This window comes from Lepidochelys kempii, chromosome 4 (genome assembly GCF_965140265.1).
Source record: "Lepidochelys kempii isolate rLepKem1 chromosome 4, rLepKem1.hap2, whole genome shotgun sequence".
Classification (NCBI taxonomy): Eukaryota; Metazoa; Chordata; order Testudines; family Cheloniidae; genus Lepidochelys; species Lepidochelys kempii.
Window position 1 is genome coordinate 110,979,810 of NC_133259.1, and position 20,805 is coordinate 111,000,614.

Consider the following 20,805-nt stretch of genomic DNA (forward strand, 5'->3'; position numbering starts at 1 on the left):
CTTTTGGCAGGATCCTGCACTCGACTATCTCATGGTCACTGCTTCCCAGGTTGCCACCCACTTCTACTTCCCCTACCAATTCTTCCCTGTTTGTGAGCAGTAGGTCGAGAGGAGCACGGCCTCTAGTTGGTTCCTCCAACACTTGCACCAGGAAGTTGTCCCCAATACTCTCCAAAAACTTCCTGGATTGTCTGTGCACTGCTGTATTGCTCTCCCTGCAGATGTCAGGGTGATTGAAGTCCCCCTTGAGAACCAGGGCCTTTGATCTGCAAACTTCTATTAGTTGTCCAAAAAAAGCCTTGTCTACCTCATCCTCCTGGTCTGGTGGTTTCTAGCAGATGCCCACCACGACATCACCCTATTCTCTTACCCTAATAGAAGGGACCTTATAGAACCACAGTTACAGACCTGGGGGAATCTAATTTCGTCTAGTTTGTGGTTGCTTGGGTACCAAAGTGAGAGGTTCCTTTTTAAATACTGAAGATTGTCTGCTCTGCATATCCTCCTATCCCTCAAACAGACTTACTTTTACAGGAAAATGTATTACATAAAAATACCTTTGAGAGAGAAAGGTTGTATGCTACATTTTTCTCTTTTTGACATGATTTGTGTTAATGCATTGTGTGATAGTTGCATTGCTACTGAAGTATATTTTGGTCTCTTTATAATGCACAAGTTAGACCTGCTCTAAGGCTTTTAATTTGAAAACGTTCACTTTTTCCAGCAAATTTTCTGAACTTAGATTATCACAATGTCTATTAAGATTTCCATAATCAGTGGGTTCCCACATTCTTCTCTACCTATTTACTATCCTAATGTTGAGTAGGGATATAGGGCTCCATCCAAACCCTATCACAACTGCTGTAGAGCTGTCTAATGAGAGAAATAAAAGGTACTCTTGCAGCTCCTTGAGTGAGAAACAAGTTCCGGAGACTCAAATTCTGAGCCCAGAATAGCATGGAACCATCAAACTAGCCTGTAAATCAAATCTCTAAATCACAGCTGCCTTCATCTTCAATATGGAGGCGTAGTCTAAAATATTAAAGGTCCTAGCATGTGATGTTCTGTCAATAGTAGTATTAATTAGCTTTCATAAAGTGCTTTTCATCTGTAAATCTCAAAGCACTCTACAATGGTAGAAAAGCCTCTTTCCCATTTTACAGATGGGAAAACTGAGGTAGAGATAACTAAGTGATGTGCCAAAGTTCACACAGCAGATCTGTGGCAGAGGCAGGAAAGAATCTAGGTCTCCACTGTCTACTGGGTCATGTTACTCCCAGCCTGGCTACTCAGATAGAAATGGAATATTGCATGATTGGACTTGTAGACTCTGTGGACCACACACCTGAGGGCTACTGCAATTTGGACATTTTATGGAAATTAGGTGTAGTCTTTTAACTCCTTATGTGGCCCATGGTAGTTCAAAATTTGAGAGCTCCACATAGTAGTTGTTGTTGTTAGAGATGCTTCAAAGCCATCACAGACTTGCTATTATTTTTGATACGCTCTTCAAAGTAAATGTTTAGATACTGAGTGTATTGAAAATTTACTGAAATTCCCATAGCTGCTCCATGAAGTAAACACTGATATTAAGTAACTAAAATACTGATATTAGGATCCAAATGACTTCTAGAAACATTTGAAATTTCTACCCTATGAAACCCTTTACATTAAAACATCGAGCCTAAAACCAAATGATTGTGCTGCCTTTTTTTTTTTGGGGGGGGGGGGGGGTTCTCTATAAGACATAAGAAAAAGCCTTACAGTTGGAAGGATTAGCTAACAAATTAAATACCTTCCAAATAGCAGAAACCATACATGAAACTGTTTTTATATGAACATCCACTAATGCAAATATGTAAATATACCCTTTTATCTTTCAGGTTAATTTCACTAAAAGTCCTTAACAGCATTGTGTTATTGGGCAAGTCATGCCAATATGTAAAGGAGGCAAAAATGGAAGAGAAGTTGTTCAGTCCTCCCCCTACTAGCACCCCAGGCAAACCACCTAGCAAACCCCAAAGCAAATTTAAATCTACTCAAGGTAAGTTTAAGTGCTTGTTCAGATGATCAGTGAAAAGGAAACTGTTTCCAGATTAAACTTAATATTCAGTCTGCTGTTCCCCTCTCTGCTGTTCAACAGTACCTTTACCACAAACTGTACCACATAATAACTATGCTTTGGTTCACATGTTAGGACTGTGAGCATACACCTAGCAGCTGGAGCACAATTCTGTAAACAGAAGAATTCATTTTCCATTATTCAGTGCTTCATCCTTCACAGACCTAAATATTCTCCGCTACAATAAAATTCCACCAGGGTATGAGAAAGGAGGTAGGGAAGCAAAAATGAGAACTAGTACTGACTTTGTATGCATGAATGTGCGCATTTAGAGGAACACCTTCTTGTAAATGCTGATATTTCACATTTGGCTTGAGCTCTGACAATACTGACGTTTCATACGGAATATTCCATTGAATTCTTATAGAAAAGTGGGCAAAATATGATATGCAGCAGGTACAATTACTTAAAATTGTAATGAAGATAGGAAGATTTCAGGCAGCTTTTCATTCTCTAAGTGGGATTAATGTTAATTCTCCTGATCTGAGATTTGCCTCCTTGTTTTTTGTTTTGTAGTATATAAGGTGGTTTTCTTAGTCTTCTGCAGTTTATATATAGCACCTTTAACATCGGGTGTTTAAAAAAAACCTCTGTTATTAATAAATAATTGTAATGGTGTATTAGTTGGGTTTTTTTAATATCCCTCTTTGACATAATATGGGGGGGAAACAGAAACTTTCACTGTTCTGATCAACAAAGTTGGATTGTATATTGTCTCTGGGAAGAATCCAGTGGGAGCCCCTGAGAATTTAACAGTGAGGCTTTATTGTGTTCTGCTCTAAGGTTTGCCAAAGACTTGAACAGCATGAAATTTAAGGTGTTTGTTAGACATCATAGTGTCTTGCCAGCAATACTAGAGTTAAGAATCAGCATTTCAGTTATAAAACCCTATATCTCAACTGTGTCAAATCACATTGGACTAAATTTAGTGCATATATTTATTTTAAAATGGCTTACATCCATAATATTGGGCTTTTTGGTTATATGGTGAAAAAACTTATGTACAGTAGATCTGGATGCATTTTCCAAGCTTTCACTAGAAAATGTTACAGTATTACAGTGCTAATTTTTTCTTAAATTATAAAATATTTTATAATTTATTTGGATGTGGGACTTAATAATTCATGTTTTAAGGGTTGACCATTAAAACTTACCAACAGTTCCCAGTAAATACATTCTGAAGACTATTTTTAGCTGAAGCAGCAGTAAGCTTACCAGGTCAGTCCAGAGAGCTTATGCCTCAAATGACACAATTTTATAAGAAGCAGAGACCTATATATTTCTGTGAATGTCATTTAAAAAAATATTCTCAGCTTCTATAAAATCCTCAAAGGTGGAAGAAGCTTAATTCTTCAGTGCCATGACTTCATTTTATAAATACAGTGACTCTTAACAACAATTGTTTCCCTATAAAGCCAGATCATATGTAAGAATTTTTCTAGCTTGCCTTCTCTCCTGTCTATTCATTATTATTGCAGAATTCTGCATTATTGATTAATCCCTGTGCCCCAATTATAGGCTTGAACAGTACAGCCTATATTGCTAGCAATATAATCACCGGTTTCAAGGAATTTATCTAACCTACTTTCCTTCAGCCTACAGTATAAGGATAGTTTATTTTCCTGAGAGTTTGCACCTTTCTCATAGGAATGTACACAGTTGCAATTATCATTGGTAAAGTTTGAAACTACTCTTGAAGAATGAGCTCACTAATTAGACTGGTAATCATTTTTTAAATTGAACAGTGGCTTCCTCTGGAAACTGTTCAATGGGAAGATACCTACCTACATATTGAAGCTCTGCAGTGAACCTTTTATGACTGTTTTTCCCTGGTGTGTGCATTATGTTTTACTTATACAGGACTTTATTAAATTACTCCAAAGATTAGTTATTTTCCTAAAAAATATACAAATGACTGGAAGAGGTGATATGATAAAGAAGCTGCTTTATAAAGTAGTTGTCTGGAACAAGTAATGATATTGTTTTACACATTGCTGCAATATTTCTGTTGCAAACCCCTATTTTGATGTTTATTACTTTTGTCAGATAATGTTCTCTTGGCTGGGTCTTAAAACAGCTTCTCAAACCAAGGCAGATGTTTTTCAAAAACTCCCTTAAAATATGTCAGTTATCAGTTACCTTGTTTCTAAGAGGAGCAAAAAATACCTTTGTTGCTCTTCCTGCCAAGTTCCCTTTGGGGTGGGGCAAATCATGCAGTTTCAGCTGTTTCAAACATTATATTTTAATGCAGCACAGAAATGTATTAAGTGTTCATACACTTTTTAAAAATTGTATTAATAAACCCAGTGTTCAGTTCTATGGAAACAAAAAGAAGGAATCCTAACAAATCAGGGAGTTCATGAAGATATTTTGGGATTAGATGCCATACAAATACATACATTAATTATTTTACCATATCTGAGCTTTCTCTGTGGGATAAAACTTAGGGCATCCAGCTTTCCTGTGCAGATACTTTGGGATACAATCCTGTCACTGGTAACATAAGTAGATTCTTTCACAGAAATCAGATCTGTTACTACTGTTGATTGGGATCATTTCAACTGGCTTCAGATGGGATGGGTGGAGTAAACAATCTTATTACACAAACCATCAAAAACAGGAAAGTAAACCAGAAACCTACCATATGGCTTTCAGTAACATGCCACAATGATCATGACCTTTTATCATCTTGTTTTATTGCATCCCATTGTTCCTCAATATGGATGACATGTGGTATACTCCTGGCTTTCCTGGACTTCATTTTGCTGAATTTGTATCACAACGTTAATGGAATTCATACACAATATTTTATTGCATTAATAAGCATTCTAGGATCCTAATGGCAGTGGTAACAAAAAGTGAAGTGGTTTGGACAGGATATTCAGAAGTATCAAAAGGGAAGGAGCAGGATCCGGGGAACTACAGGCCAGTCAGCCTCACCTCAGTCCCTGGAAAAATCATGGAGCAGGTCCTCAAGGAATCAATTCTGAAGCACTTAGAGGAGAGGAAAGTGATCAGGAACAGTCAGCATGGATTCACCAAGGGCAAATCATGCCTGACTAATCTAATTGCCTTCTGTGATGAGATAACTGGCCCTGTGGATGAGGGGAAAGCAGTGGACATGTTATTCCTTGACTTTAGCAAAGCTTTTGATACGGTCTCCCACAGTATTCTGGCCAGCAAGTTAAAAAAGTATGGGCTGTAAGGTGGATAGAAAGCTGGCTAGATCGTCGGGCTCAACGGGTAGTGATCAATGGCTCCATGTCTAGTTGGCAGCCGGTGTCTAGCGGAGTGCCCCAAGGGTCGGTCCTGGGGCCAGTTTTGTTCAATATCTTCATTAATGATCGGGAGGATGGTGTGGACTGCACCCTCAGCAAGTTTTCAGGTGACACTAAACTGGGAGGAGAGGTAGATGCGCTGGAGGGTAGGGATAGAATATAGAGGGACCTATATGGTGGATATAGAGGGATCTATGTGGTTCGCTGCTCCAGGCCACTGGGGGCTGCTGGAAGCGGCACGGGCTGAGGGACATACTGTCCGCCGCTTCCAGCAGCCCCCAGTGGCCTGGAGCAGCGAACCGCGGCCAGTGGGAGCTGCGATCAGCCGAACCTGCAGACGCGGCAGGTAAACAAACTGGCCCAGCCCGGCAGGGGCTTTCCCTGCACAAGCGGCGGAACAAGTTTGGGAACCACTGAAGTAGACAAATTGGAGGCTTGGGCCAAAAGAAATCTGATGAGGTTCAACAAGGACAAGGGCAGAGTCCTGCACTTAAGATGGAAGAATCGCATACACTGCTACAAACTAGGGACTGAATGGCTAGGCAGCAGTTCTGCAGAAAAGGACCTAGGGGTTACAGTGGACGAGAAGCTGAATATGAGTCAACAGTGTGCCCTTGTTGCCAAGAAGGCTAAAGGCATTTTGGGCTGTATAAGTAGGGGCATTGCCAGCAGATGGAGGGACGTGATCATTCCCCTCTATTCTACATTGGTGAGGCCTCATCTGGAGTATTGTGTCCAGTTTTGGGCCCCACACTACAAGAAGGATGTGAAAAAATTGGAAAGAGTCCAGCAGAGGGCAACAAAAATAATTAGGGGTCTGGAACACATGACTTATGAGGAGAGGCTGAGTGAACTGAAGTGGCAGTTTCCATGGTATGCATCCGATGAAGTGAGCTGTAGCTCATGAAAGCTCATGCTCAAATAAATTGGTTAGTCTCTAAGGTGCCCCAAGTACTCCTTTTCTTTGAGTGAACTGGGATTGTTTAGTCTGCAGAAGAGAAGAATGAGGGGGGTTTTGATAGCTGCTTTCAACTACCTGAAGGGGGGTTCCAAAGAGGATGGATCTAGACTGTTCTCAGTGGTACCACATGACAGAACAAGGAGTAATGGTCTCAAGTTGCAGTGGGGGAGGTTTAGGTTAGATGTTGGGAAAAACTTTTTCACTAGGAGGGTGGTGAAGCACTGGAATGGGTTACCTAAGGAGATGGTGGAATCTCCTTCCTTAGAGCTTTTCAAGGTCAGGCTTGACAAAGCCCTGGCTGGGATGATTTAGTTGGGGATTGGTCCTGCTTTGAGCAGGGGGTTGGACTAGATGACCTCCTGAGGTCCCTTCCAACCCTTATATTCTATGATCTGGTTTCCAAAACTGGTTCATATTGTTTTGTACTACTTTTATTGTTCTCATGGCTAACTTTTTCAGCCCTCAGTGCAGCTTTGATGATGGACAGATCTGTCAATTTCAAATTCATTGATGTGCTTATACAATTAACACACTTTTTTTAATTCTGATTTTCTGCTCTTCCAACAGGTATTTCCACAGACGAAAGTTTCTCTGCATCAGTTACCAATCAGCCCGTACATCAGAAGGAAAATAATACATCTTTACTTGTGACAAGCAACTCTGATCAATTCCTGACGACTCCTGATGGAGAAGATAAAGATATAAGCCAAGACAATTCAGAATTAAAACACAGATCTTCAAAGAAAGATTTGTTGGAGATAGACAGGTTTACTATTTGTGGAAATAGAATTGACTAAGTTTTCTGAATAGATGTGCTTAGGATACTGAGCTATTGGGACAGCGAATGCTACCAGAATGGACAGTTGCCAAAAAAGGCACTTCAATATTTATTTAAAAACTTAAATTATTAATGGCAAATGAATATTAATTTTTACAAGTAAGTAGGCTTGGTAGCTGGTCAGATCAAGTAACAGAAATCTTTAACTTGGCTCTTTGGAAAATATAATGGATTGTGAGCCTCTTGTCTATTTGGCAGAGCTACAGTATCGCTGTTGTGGAAATAGACTGAAAAAATCAAACTCCTGTTTTGATTTTTTTTGAAACCATGCTTCCAGAATATATCATTTTTCATCAAGGTCTCTCCAATATAAGGATATACCTGGGAATATGTGACAACTTTAATAGGAAGCTCATCTTTCCAGTCTCATGTTGTTTTCATAAACAGCTGCAGATTTCAAAACTTGTACTTATCAACGAGTACATAAAAAAGCACTGGTAGATTAAACAGTAAGTCAAGATAATTATTCTTGTCACCAGAAAAATCTTTGAAGATGTATCAGAATTAGAATAAAATACTACAGTATCTTAAATGAAAGACCTACTGCATAGTATTTTATCTAAAATCTAAACCAGCAAGGGAAATGGATCACAAATACAGAGAAATACAGTAAAGGTTCCACAAAACTGGGCAAACACAGCTTCATCATTTTTCTGTTCAATAACAATGTGTTCTGCAAGGCAAACTATATACATTTATAAATGCTATATGAAAGGCTTTTTTAAAAAAAAGCTGAGGCTTGTTTTTTGCAATGGGAAACATTTTGTTACAAAGTGACTCTTCTTTATATTGAGAAAAGGTAGTGTGAACTGCAGCCAGCAACACCAGTGTTGCATTAATTCCAGATAATTCCAATGCAATGGAAGAAATAATTACTCACTACATTTTAGTTTAAACAAGTTGATAAAAATGGCATCCATATATTACCTTAGCTGGAAAAATTGCCCATAGAAATTTAAACAGAAAATCAGAAGTGTCCATTTTAATTGGTGGATTTTAAGCAAACTTAAGTAGATGTGAATAGCTTTGTTATGAAACGCTTGGTTTTATGAAGTATAATGCATCTTAATTTCTGGTGTGTGTGGCAAGGTTGGGGGAATTGATGAAAGGCACTTTGAATCCCTCAAGAATGAATTGCATTTCAGCTCAATAACTAGGCTAGAGAACTGAATCAAAAGACAATCTTTCATCCAGTGATGAATCCTACATTTGTTGTTAAAATATAACCTTAACCTCTATTTTCAAAAACCTTTCAAAAGATTTAAGTTGATGTCTGCTAAATTATTTCCCTTCGAATTTTATTTTGGATTTTTGATGTGATACAGATATTTCAGTGATGAACAGACCACAGGATTTTTTTATTAACTAATTTGTAATCTGTTAGAGTGGAAAAGCCAAAATTTAATATTTGATTTATGAGTACGAACTGTGGAAGAATACATGCTAATTCCTAAAATCTGCAGAGTTGTATTAATATGACAGAACACAGAAATGTACACAAATAATGTTATGAAACTGATCAGAATGTGAAGTTGTCATGAAAAATGGCTTTATCATACAAGTCAACATCATCTGCTCTAAAGGGAGCCTCTTGTTGCCCCTTCTCCTCTCCCACCAACAGCAGCTGCAGTAGTGTCCAGAATCAATTGAAATGGTTGGGGGCGAGGGGAAGAGGAGAGTCTAAAATGCTTTTATTTTGGGTGTATTTTATGCTCATTGAGAAATTTACACATTAAAATTAAATTCAGATCTGTGAATTTTTCAGTTATTTAGCAGTTGCTAAAGGAAACTTGGAATGATTTTCATCTGTTAAATGACATTCTGTACCAATTTTATAAGTGCTTCTTGTGTGAAACTCAATAAAATTCAATTTCGTAATCTTTGTTTAAAAAAAAGGAGAAGAATAGACTGGATTTCTTTGCAACAGTTGTCAATTTTGAATACTGCGATGTAACTTCTGCATATTCTGGTTTCACTATGAAGAACTTATTTTTTGCAAGCACAGGACAAGCGGCCTACTTTAGACCTGGTTTTAATACTGGTTTTGTTCTTCTGTATTCATCACTATGTCAAACCCACAGGATGTACTAATTTCAGCCTACTGTTAATCTGAATGCTAATTGTTTAGAGACAGAATCAAATTGAAATCCAGTCCATTTTTTTTAAAAGTATGGTTTTTTGTTTCAATTGCCCTTATATCATCCTGTTAATTTTTGTGGTTTTACATTCCATGTTTCTGTTCCTAGTGTCTTTCCTCCCTTACTGTAAGAAAGACCTGCACAAACAAACAGAACTGACTATACAAAGTGTTGTCAAACGCAAAAGTTAAAAAAAAAAAAAAAAAAAAATCCCAACTCTTAGTGATAGAAAAGTTAGTTGCAGTAATAGCAGATTTTTTAAAAAACCTTCCTATAGAAATGTGATTTGTAAATATGTGACCATTTAAAATGTAGCTTATTAAATATATTGTATTTCCATTTATTCTGTGCACACGCTTTGCAGCTGACTGGTAGCAACTCCATAGTTAGGATTGTGTTCTAACAGGGGCTTAAAATGGGATATACATCTTTTTTTCTCTCTAAAATATCATGCAGGGTTAGTTTTTATGATGTCTGGATTATTTATGTACTTCATACAAACCATACATACTTGCTTTCTTTTCAGAATGTTTTAATAGAAGTCTTCAAAATAGGGCTCTAGCTGAAATTTTTCCTTGTCATCCTAGTTTGTACTGAACACTGTCTATCCACTTAAAACTTTTTAGAGAGGTGTGCTAACTAGAACTGATGCAAATGCAAATCTGATTGATGGGAACTAGACAATCCAAACCTGACTGACTGGGGTAGGTTGCCAACTCGCTCTCAGTAACTACCCATTTATGTCAGTTTTTATCTTACAACAGGGTTGCTGCATTTCTACTCCCCCACAGGTTTGTCTTTCCCACTCCCTTTCAACCATTAAAAAAACCTAGGGAACTAATAAACAGAAGATTTCATTGCAAAGCACTTAAGGTTGCTACACATAATATACTTGACAAATCTCTCCACAAAAGCAAAGAAATTAGAAGTAAATATTAATGCCTATCTGTAGAGACCCTCTATTCCTCCACCTGCAGGCACATATCACTACTACTGTACACTACAGACCATGTCCTGCAAATTTCACAGCCTTCCAGAACTGCCAGCCTTCCATCACCCCTCTAACTGCCCTTCTACTCACAATCCTTTATTAGATTACCCTCTCCAAACGTGATAGACTATTCCCCAACACTAATAAAGTTTGGTGCAGTATATAATCTGGTAAAGTAGCATGTACAGAAGGATGAAAAGGGGGCAGTTAAATTTGCAATATGTGGTCTGTGGCCCTCACTTGGTTTTAAGGTCACTTTCATTTTGAATGTATGTGTCCACACTGGGGTTTAATGCAGTTCAACTAACTTGATTGAAATTCACAGTTTTCGTTCATTCACGTTAATTTTCCTGAGTGTCTCCAGTTATATAAGCTTGTCTGCTTTGCAGATGGAGCAGGCCTCCCAGCCTGGGTAGACAAACCCCCACTAGTGGGGCTCGAGTTGCATGCTAAAAATAGCAGTGTGGATGTGTAGCTCGGGCTCTGCAAGACCACCTGACACTGTAGGCTCCTCCTACAGTTTCTTGTTCTCTGTTTTTCCCCTCTGCATTGTACCCTCTTCATCCTTTCTCTTCCTAGTGTGTCTGCTCTTGATGATTTTCCTAGACTTGGTGAGGAGGAGCATGTTTCTGATGGACGGACTGAGACAAGCAGGGGAAAGTCAAATGTACGATCAGTTGTAGTTTGGCCAACCTGTTTTACAGGGTAGATATGCAGTTGGGGAGGGAGAAGTTAAGAGTTTTTATAATTAACTTATAGCTAAGTAGCAAATATTTTCCCTGGGTGGTCTTTAATAGAGTGCTGAATCACAGTACAGTATGGGCTTATGTTACTACTGAACGATCAGCCAATCAGGCGTTTAAATGGACACCGCTGACTGCTCCATTTTGCCAGAAGTTGTGTTCTTGTAATTTGTACTGTACCAAGCAGTCTACTGGAGGTAGACTTCTTACCTGGCGCAGTGCAGCATCTGCCATTGTATGACTTGTGAGAAGGAATAAATGAGATTATTTAAATAGAATAATATTTATAAAATATTTACAAAATTATTACAAAGCACTCACAAGTGCCTTATAATATATTTAAATATCTCCCCTACCTAGATTTGTGCGGGTGGAGGTCAAAGTGCTGTTTGTGCATTTCTAAGATGTACTCACTTGCCACTCATGGAACTTCATATAATAACTCAAGTGATGGGCAGGAAACTCTGTAGAGCCAAGGGTAAGTTTATAAAATGAGACTCCTGTATCTCCTTCCTAACTTGCATACAGTTCAACAGTTTCAGCAGATGTATAAAACTTAAGTGCCTAAATGTGACTACCAAAAATGGATGTCATGTTATGGCCATTTCTTTATTCATGCAGGAGCACGTTTGTCAGATACTTAACATAATCTGTCAGTATGTGCAAATCTGATGTATTAAAAAGCACTCCTTAGTTCCTGTGAAGCTTTATTACAAAGGGAAATGAACCAAGAAGTAGATAACCATGTAAAAATAGTAACTGAGACAATATATAGCAAAAATAAAGCTCAGAAATGAGCAAGAACTTGGAAAACAATATACCGGTACTCAAATTATAAATATACCTTATCCATGGCTGATCTGGTAGCAAGTTTTTATTTAGCTAAATGATATCTTTAGATGGGAATTCATATTTAAATTTTAATTAGGCTGGTACCTCTAAATGGGTCTCATCAACTGCCCTAGGAAAAAGAGGAAAGATGTTTTAAAAGGTAGCACACTTTTATGTATTTTATTAGAAATAAGTAAAATGTTATAGGTTTAACTTTTTAGCTCATGTTCTACAAACTAATACCTGTGGATTTTGAGAGAGAAATTAAAAGGTAATAGTTTGGCTTCAGCAATAGTAAAATCTGACTTTTTTGTTGTTTTTTTTGTTACAAAAAGCTACAGTGTGAATGACAGTTACCTGGAGCCAATGACAGTAAAAGGAGCTATTAGAAGATGCTTACCTGGGCTTCAGTCCAGCAAAGCAGTAAGTCATGCATGATTTAAGCATGTGAGAAGTCAGTGACTTCAGTGGGACTACTCACTCACTCAGTTAAAACATGCTTAAGTGCTTTGCTGCATCAGAGTAGTACAAAGGTGTGTTTAAGAAAGGGTTGTTGATCAGAGGGCAATTGTGAGCACACAAACTTTTCGTTGGACTGTTTGAATATCTGGTATTATAGGCACCAAATTGGGATGTAAAGTACATTGGTGTCTGTCGCACCAGGCTCTCTTAAATTGTTGGTTCCCAGGCTGAACACTTAACATTGATTCTTTGAACATTTAGTCTGACCTGCACCTTGAAGGAAAGAGCACTACATCCTTTGTAAACTTAATCTGGTTACATTCTACCATGTTTCCTCTTTATAACCCCAGAACTGATTTGCTGAAGTCAGGGAAAGTACAGTGGCAAATACCAGCCAGACCCAGCTATGCATTGTGTATCCCATTTATTTACATTTTTGTGGATTTCATTCTCTTTGCTTGCAAATTTCAGTCATCCTGTCTTGTTTTATTTCAGATCATTGAGAAATAATGAATAAATGGGCATGTGGCATCCATGTATCTCAAAAAGAATTGAAACCAGATTGCCCCAGCTGTCTTTAAGCTAAAATGAATTGCCAAATGAATTTTAAAACCATACATAGAAAACTGATAGGGCACACGAGATGCATTTTGTTGGTCTTTAACTACCAAACTTTTTCCATAGGAATATTTTATTAAGCTACGAAAGGTTTGCAGCCTTTCAAATGTTCATCAGCCAAGCAGAATTTCCCCTCAAGCCAAAGTAGGTTTTATAATCATGAGTATTCTGTTAACTTATTTAAGTCCATCATAATTTAGGGTTTATGTATTGTGTAAATTTCTCATTTTTAGTGGTTTGATTTTGTTAAGAAGTTTCCTTTACTGTAAATATCTATCTATTTTTTCAATTACAGTTTTAATAAAGCAACTTGTTTTTGTCATGCCAGTAAATCGCATCTTAATGAAGTAAGTGCTCACTTTATTATGGCAAACTTCAAATGCTAATTCACAGCTGTGCTGTCTTATAAATAGGAAATTTGAATTTATTTTGGGGGTGGAGGGGACGGGACACAAGTGAAACAAATAGACTTTATTCATAACTGTCCATGTCCTATATAAAGTTATACAACTGAAATTGTTCTGCCACATGAATGTTACTAAAATGGAGTGCAAAAGAGTGACACATTTGTGCCTTACAAACTAGGACACACTGTAATTTAAGTGAGCAAACTAGTCTCAAGCACACTTTTAATCAGCTGATGAAATCCTAACTTTGTATTGGAATTGATTTCTTCGGCAATATTAAATGGAGGGATCTTTCCTCTTCATAATGTCCTTTTAAATAGCTACTGTTTGCATTTTAGAGGGCTGGACTGTGTTCATTCTATTGACTTCAAGAAACAAATGACCTTCTATGACTTCTGAAATTTATTTTCACTAGAAGGGCCTTAACTGACTTACTAAGTTACGCAACTAGACCATCTCTCATAGTTATGAAACCTAAAAGGTACCTCTGCATATTAGAAGGCGTCACATGAACATGATTCATGGGAGTGTGAAGTTAAGCAGTTTGTCACAGGTGAATGGTGTGGAGATTTCTATGAAGCTAAAGAATTCTTTTCCATTTGTCTCTTATCTCTAGCATAGCAACAAATTTATCCACCTTGTAAATTTGAGCTTGTTAATTCTTTGTGTCTTGGTAGCACGTTGTGTTTTCCCCATCACAAACAACAGGACCTGCAATCAGAGAGGATCTAAAATTGAGCTGTTTGAATATGTAAGAGGAAACTGAAGATCATTAAACTTGTTCCTGATCTAGTGATGGAGCTTTGGGTAAATCTAAAAATAGTAAGAGCAAGCGGGAAGGCGGGGGGGAACCCATTAGTGGGCCCATTTTCATTTTTGTAACTGTGAAAAAAATCAATTTCCAAGTTATTTGGTCTTTCGTTTCACACCTCTAGAACAATCCATCAACCTGATGCCCACTAGATAATCTGTCATTCAGTAATACTTTTGATGGTGGGAGTGTTGCTACTGACTTTGATAGGTATGTCTACACTGCATTTTAAAACCTACCACAGCGAGTTTCAGAGCCAGAGTCTACAGATTCAAGCTCTCAGGGCTTGTACTAAGGCCCTAAAAATATCAGTGTAAACACTGGTTTCAGAGTAACAGCCGTGTAAGTCTGTATTCGCAAAAAGAAAAGGAGTACTTGTGGCACCTTAGAGACTAACCAATTTATTTGAGCATGAGCTTTTGTGAGCTACAGCTCACTTCTGAAGTGAGCTGTAGCTCACAAAAGCTCATGCTCAAATAAATTGGTTAGTCTCTAAGGTGCCACAAGTACTCCTTTTCTTTTAGTGTAAACATTGTGCCTCGGGCTGGAGCTTGTGCTCTGAAGCCCACCTCTCTCCCTTGTCTTCAGAGCCAAATGTCAATGCAACTGTTTTAAGTGCTGTAGCATGAGCCAGAGTCTGTAGACTTGGACTCTGAGACCAGCTGTTGTGGGGTTTTAAAATGCAGAGTAGACGTACCTAATAAGGCCAGGATTCCACCGCTAGTTCATTGTATTCATCTCCATACAAGGAAAAGCACTGTTAAATAATTTGCAATACTCTGCTAACCTGATCACCAAGGGCAGTTTTATCTGTGGTGGTCTGTTCACCTAAGCCCATGAGATACTGAGCACCAAAGGAAGTTGAAGACGCATCTTAGACCCCAGTCCAGCAAGCTATTTTGCATAGGCAGGATTCCATGCAGACACAGAGATTTAGTCTGCAGGACTGATTCCTCAGATGGTGGATTCTGTTAGGGATGATGATGTAAAGCACCAAGCAAACATTGTGAAATAGAAAATTAATCCTCATATGTTTGTACAGGCAAACATGCTTCGTAGTAGTAGCTTATTCAGTATTAATCACAAGCCTTAAATCTGCATATGTTATGATCAGCACATTTTTGTACAACAAATAAGTTATTGTACAAATACCTCAGACCAGCTGTGCTGGGATCTTATGGCAGGACCTGGGATGGGAATGTGTATCTTGGATCAAAGGAAGGTACTAAACAAAGTTCCTTTTTAAAATGGAGCTATTTTGTTGCTCGGGGAAGACAGACTATGCAACTTCATACAACTCAAGCCCTAATCCTGCCCCAGTTCTGCTCTTCTACAGCCATTGGCTCTCCTGTGGTAGGAGCTAAAGTTCCAGTTTGAAAAGTGTCCTCCCTGCAAGTGCTCAAAGTTTATTACATCCAACCACGGTGATGATGAAGTTCCTGCACTCAGATTACACTTGGCCCCACTGAAGCAGGCTGTGAGTGTAATAACTGGATCCTATGAGATGTTGAGTGCCGCCAATGCCCACGGACCTTCAACAGGAATTTGAGGTGGCTCAGCACAACACAGAACTCTATCATAGCTGCAGCTAGGTCGTTTTACTGAACTGTTTGCTCATCCCCAGAAGTGGGACCTTCAGCTCAGTGAGGAGAGGGAAATATTAGGGACTTTATACTGCTTTTCTCTCCCAAACTGCTTACTAAATCTGTAGATTCATATGCAAAAATCAGACCAGGCAGTTTGTTATAGCTGGTTTCCAGGCATAGGGCTAACCAGTACAAATAGGAATCCTGCAGCTGGTTGCAGGACTGGTTGTCCCACATCTCACTGAAGCTGAGACTTCACCAGGGACCCTTATCGTCTGAAGGCAGCAACTCTTGTGACATAGCCAACAGGGAACTTCCCTCTGGCCTGAGCAGCAGGACCTGAGCTAACTTGTTTCTACTGAAAACTGCTCTTTGAATATCACTCTCAGATTTTTTTCACCTCTAAGCAATGGGACCTCATGTCCAGATTAGTTAACATCTTCCACCCTTCTGAACACCCAAAACCAGTAGCTGTAATGAGACAATGAGCCTGGCACTGGGTCTTAATCTTGTATTAGTAGCTTATCTGAAAACATATTATGAAAGCAAAGGACCTGATAGATACAACTAGGCTGATCCAACAACTATCTTCTGAGCTCAGATTCAACAGAATGTTTCATGAGGAAGAATTTGTGTTGACAACACAGCTTAAGACGCTTGGAAATGGCAGAACTAGCATGATGGGCCACCTCAATACAGACATTCTGTGCTTTTCTGGCATGTGTCTGATACTGCAAATCTGTTGTGCCTGCCTACACCAGGGTTGCATTTGGATCTGCTGCCTAGGCTGCACATGGGAGGTGACAGGAAATTCTTAAATAGATGAAACCTTGGATTTCTTAAATAGCTGAAGCCCTAAAGCAAAGACTGAAACCATAGAGTATTTCTAGTAGGCAATTTTGTACAGTAGGTATCTATGTCCAGCTCCACCAGCCCGTGTCTGGCCCTGGTCCAGCAAAGCATTTAAGCATGTGCATAACTGAGTCCAGGAGTGGTCCCATTCCTGTTCCCGCTACATGCAACTGATTGCTTGGGGGGGTTGTGGGTCTGCTGTTGAAAATAGTTAAGTGTGCAACATGAGTTTGACCTTTTGTTCTGTCCCTTTTTATTGTATTTATTGCCATTTGCTTCATTGATCTGACAAACCATCTAATGGTCATAAGCACCTATTACAATTCCAATGCCCTTTTCCTGCAATCAATGAGTGTTTTGTTTCTTCCTTCCAACATTTTTAAACACAGCAGATGAACTGAACCTTTAGTATTCAAACCAAATCAACCAAACCACAACTCCCAGCATGAAGGAGAAAAAATGCTATACTTCCAATGGAGGGAAATACTGACTGGTCACTTTACTTGACATTATGCGCTCTGTGTTCTCGTTTTGAACAGTACAGTTCTCGGATGGCTTGGGTACCATTTGTAGGAGCAGCCACTATGCCATCTTTCTAACTCTAGGTACTGGAGTTGACTCATTCAAATACTCTAAGAAAGGGAGCCAGGTTTCAAGTCTGCCTCCTTCTTGCTGTCACTGGATATGTGAGTTTTTCCATGACTAATATCCTCCTCATTCAGGCCATATTCTCTGGGTCTTCCAATGATATGAAAATGAGCATTCCTTTACACGTCTTGTTTGTAAAGGAGGATTTTCACACAGGAACAAAACTGCATGAGGAAAAGAAAGGAGCACAAAATTGTTCTTAGGCAATCCAGAAAATTGCCGGCTAAGTTACTGGTTTACTTGTGGCACCTTAGAGACTAACATTTATTTGAGCATAAGCTTTCGTGAGCTACAGCTCACTTCATCGGATGCAACCGATGAAGTGAGCTGTAGCTCACAAAAGCTTATGCTCAAATAAATGTGTTAGTCTCTAAGGTACCACAAGTACTCCTTTTCTTTTTGCAGATACAGACTAACACAGCTTCTACTCTGAAACCTAATACTGTTTTGTGTGTTCTAGCTTGGTTTTGTCATAAAGACATATACTCTGTTTCTGGTAACCTGTTGCCTTGAATATTTTTTGGGCTGTCGAATAGTCACCAGTATGGTTTCATTGCTGAATCAGCTAAGAGGAGGCCTGAAAGGCATGTGGAGAATGTTATCTTGTATTTAGGCTCTAAGTACAGTGTTTTAATGTCTTCTCCAATCTCTCAAATATTGTATAGGATAATTTCATCATGTATAAAACCACAAGTAAATTTCAGGGAATAGAGTGCTTCTATAAGCAGTCTGGAGCCTGCAAAAACTGGGCCATTTATCTGGCTCTTAGGAGACAATAATGATTTAATTATGCCCAGGACAGTAATACTAATATAATTAGCTCCCCAAAAAAGTTTGATTTGTAGACAAAAGTAAACTTGATAGCTCCAGAAAAGAAAATATGACTGATTGGAAAATGAGTCCATGCAAATGTACAACTGTTATACCAATAAAATAAAAACCAGCAGGATCTTATTAAAGGGAAAAAGGCAAAATACCACATTTATTGTGAATACAGAAAGAATCATAGTAAGCAGTTAGTTATAGCTATAACATTCCATTCAATCTCATATTTATTCACACATTCATTCATACAAACACACACACACACATACACACCCACACACACAGGTTCTGCAAGGTTGTTATCATAGTTACCAGCCTTAGAGTTGCTCATGCCAAGCCACTGGCCAGGTGGCCTGGACATGAGGAGGGAGCAGGGCCTTGTCAGATGCTCATCTGATGCTCCTGGAAGTTGGTTTGCAGAATCAGACCCCAAAGTTCTCACTTTTTAGAGTCTATTTTTATAGGAATTTCTTCCTATGCCAGTCTATGGGAATTGCTTCATCATGCTGTTGCTGAATCAATCAGCAGATAGCACATTCCTGACGGCTCCAAGATGTTATCTTGTTCTCTGGTTCTCCCATTCTTGAGGCTGTTGGGTGGATTCCAGTCTGCCCTCCGGGGGGGGGGGGCAGGTCCTCTGGTTATTTCCACTTGACGCCTTCTTCAGCCGATGGACACTGGATTCTTAGGCTGGCACCTCCCTGATCATTCAGTTATTATCCACACCAAGCATCCATCCACATACATCCTCTATCTCTATTTTAATCACAATTGTTAATACAACAAAAGGGCGGGGAGTCTCTGGGTGCTGTTTCTGTTGTTAGAGTATTGCTTTGAGTCTCTCTCTCTGTGAATTGCTTTGAGAACAGACTCTGTCTTAGAATGTACTAACACAATTAGCAGCTTGCAAGTTTCACACATAGAGGGAGAGAAACAGAACCAAAAACCAAGAGACCTCTTAATTAGTAATACCCCGGAATTTAAACTCTGGGGAATCAAACTCATTTGTGATTTTAATACAGAATTTCTTTAATATGATCCAACACAACTTTGTACGCAGAACATGGCAATATGTGTAGCCTGAATAAAGACAGGCTTTTCAAGAGAGAGAAAGACACAAAGACGCTGTATTGTTTAATCTGGTGGAAGCACTATGTAATAGGAAACCTGTTTTGTTTTTTCATTCTGGGCGCACACATATGGACTAGATATTGTGTCACTTGTCTCCTTTTAAACAATGGGCTATATTGTCTGTCCACTGAAGTCAATGGAGTTATGCCAGCAGCAAACAGCCCAATATCTGTTACTAAATACCCCCATAAGAGTATCAGACAGCAGTATTGCAGTGCGTGTCACTGATTCTTTACCAACATTGCTTTAGGAAAGATACCCCCTGATTCTCATTTGAAGAGCGAAGGATAGCAAGAGTGTATGCAATACATAATCTGCTAAGTAGAAACTGGTCCTAATATAGTCATGTCCTCTGGACTAGTCAGCATCTCTTTGTTTGCCTTTTTCCCCTCATCCCAAAAGAAGATCTGAAATTAGGGCCATAAAATACACAGGGAACTCCATGCAGTTTTAGTAAAGGAGTTTTCTCATCACTGTTAAGTGAGGAGGTGGGTTTTACTCCCTTTCCCTGGTGGAGTGGGTAGGGTGTTAGGTCCCATTAGCTAGGGGATATCCCAAGATCTGCAGACAGCCAACTGCCTCTACACAGGTGACCCATCACACCCCACTATGGAAGTGCTGCTCCTTCAGGAACCATGATGCAATGGGCTGCCTCACCCCACAGCTGAATAACAGCACCTACACACCAGATCGAATGGAAGTTAGTGCTGCAATTTCCTGTGACTCTGAGGCCCCTTGGTTCTTCACAAGCAACTTCTGTCTGAGACCTGACAAACTCAGAACACCTAACACACTGCTTTCATGGTATTTATTCCATAATGGGTAACATGTGAGGTCTCTACTGACCGCTTGTAACTTATTGATACTCCTAATCATGTGTATTGGTAATATATAAGGAATAAAGTGACTACATTGAAAATTGTGCCCTTATGGTCTTGGAGGGAAAGCAAGTCACTGGGGAAAAATAAGTCTTGGTGATGGCCCATTCAAGTGGGAGGGAACTGTCACCCTTCCCTGGCTAGGGGATTATGTAACATATTGCTCAATTGTCTACCTTTGCACCAACCCAGAAAAGTCCATGGAAAACCAGCAAAGACAAACTATAAACATCAAAACTCCTTGAAAGGAAAAGGAACGCTATGACAGGAAGTGGAACACCCTGGCTGGGAATGAAGACTGATTCAGTGTATCACAGGGTGGGGAAAGACACTCTAGATCCATTAACTAAGGAACCTCAATGAGTGTGGTGGAGCTTCCTGAAAGACAGGATCATAGCTCCTTGGGGGCCAGTGCATGCAGCAAAAGACTGAACTTTGGGGTGAGACTCATCTTTACTGGATAGAAAAGGTAACAAGTGTAGGCCCTAGTTCGTATTTTATGATTTTGTTTTGTATGTGACCATTTGTTTTCATCGCTCACCCTTGTTTCTCTTTGAATCTCTAGTCTGTCTTAAATAAATGTCCTTTTGTTTACTACAGTTGACTCCCAAGTGCTGTGTGTGATACAAGAGCAGTGGGCTAAGGTAAAACTGGTAAACTCACGCTTCCTTTGGGAATGGAAGAG

The 20,805-nt window shown here is 39.2% G+C and overlaps 1 protein-coding gene across 8 annotated transcripts in view; it reads left to right on the plus strand.

Annotated features, from left to right (window-relative positions):
• The window catches only part of TAPT1 (transmembrane anterior posterior transformation 1), a 97,297-nt gene extending 85,270 nt beyond the window's left edge, over positions 1 to 12,027 (plus strand). For all 8 annotated transcript variants that reach the window (XM_073342448.1, XM_073342449.1, XM_073342450.1 and 5 more), the window contains 2 exons: positions 1,884 to 2,044; positions 6,929 to 12,027. In XM_073342448.1, coding sequence (XP_073198549.1) covers positions 1,884 to 2,044; positions 6,929 to 7,158 — 391 coding nt within the window. In that variant the 3' untranslated portion in view covers positions 7,159 to 12,027. The remainder of the gene's footprint in view (positions 1 to 1,883; positions 2,045 to 6,928) is intronic.
• Positions 12,028 to 20,805: the final 8,778 nt, after the last annotated feature.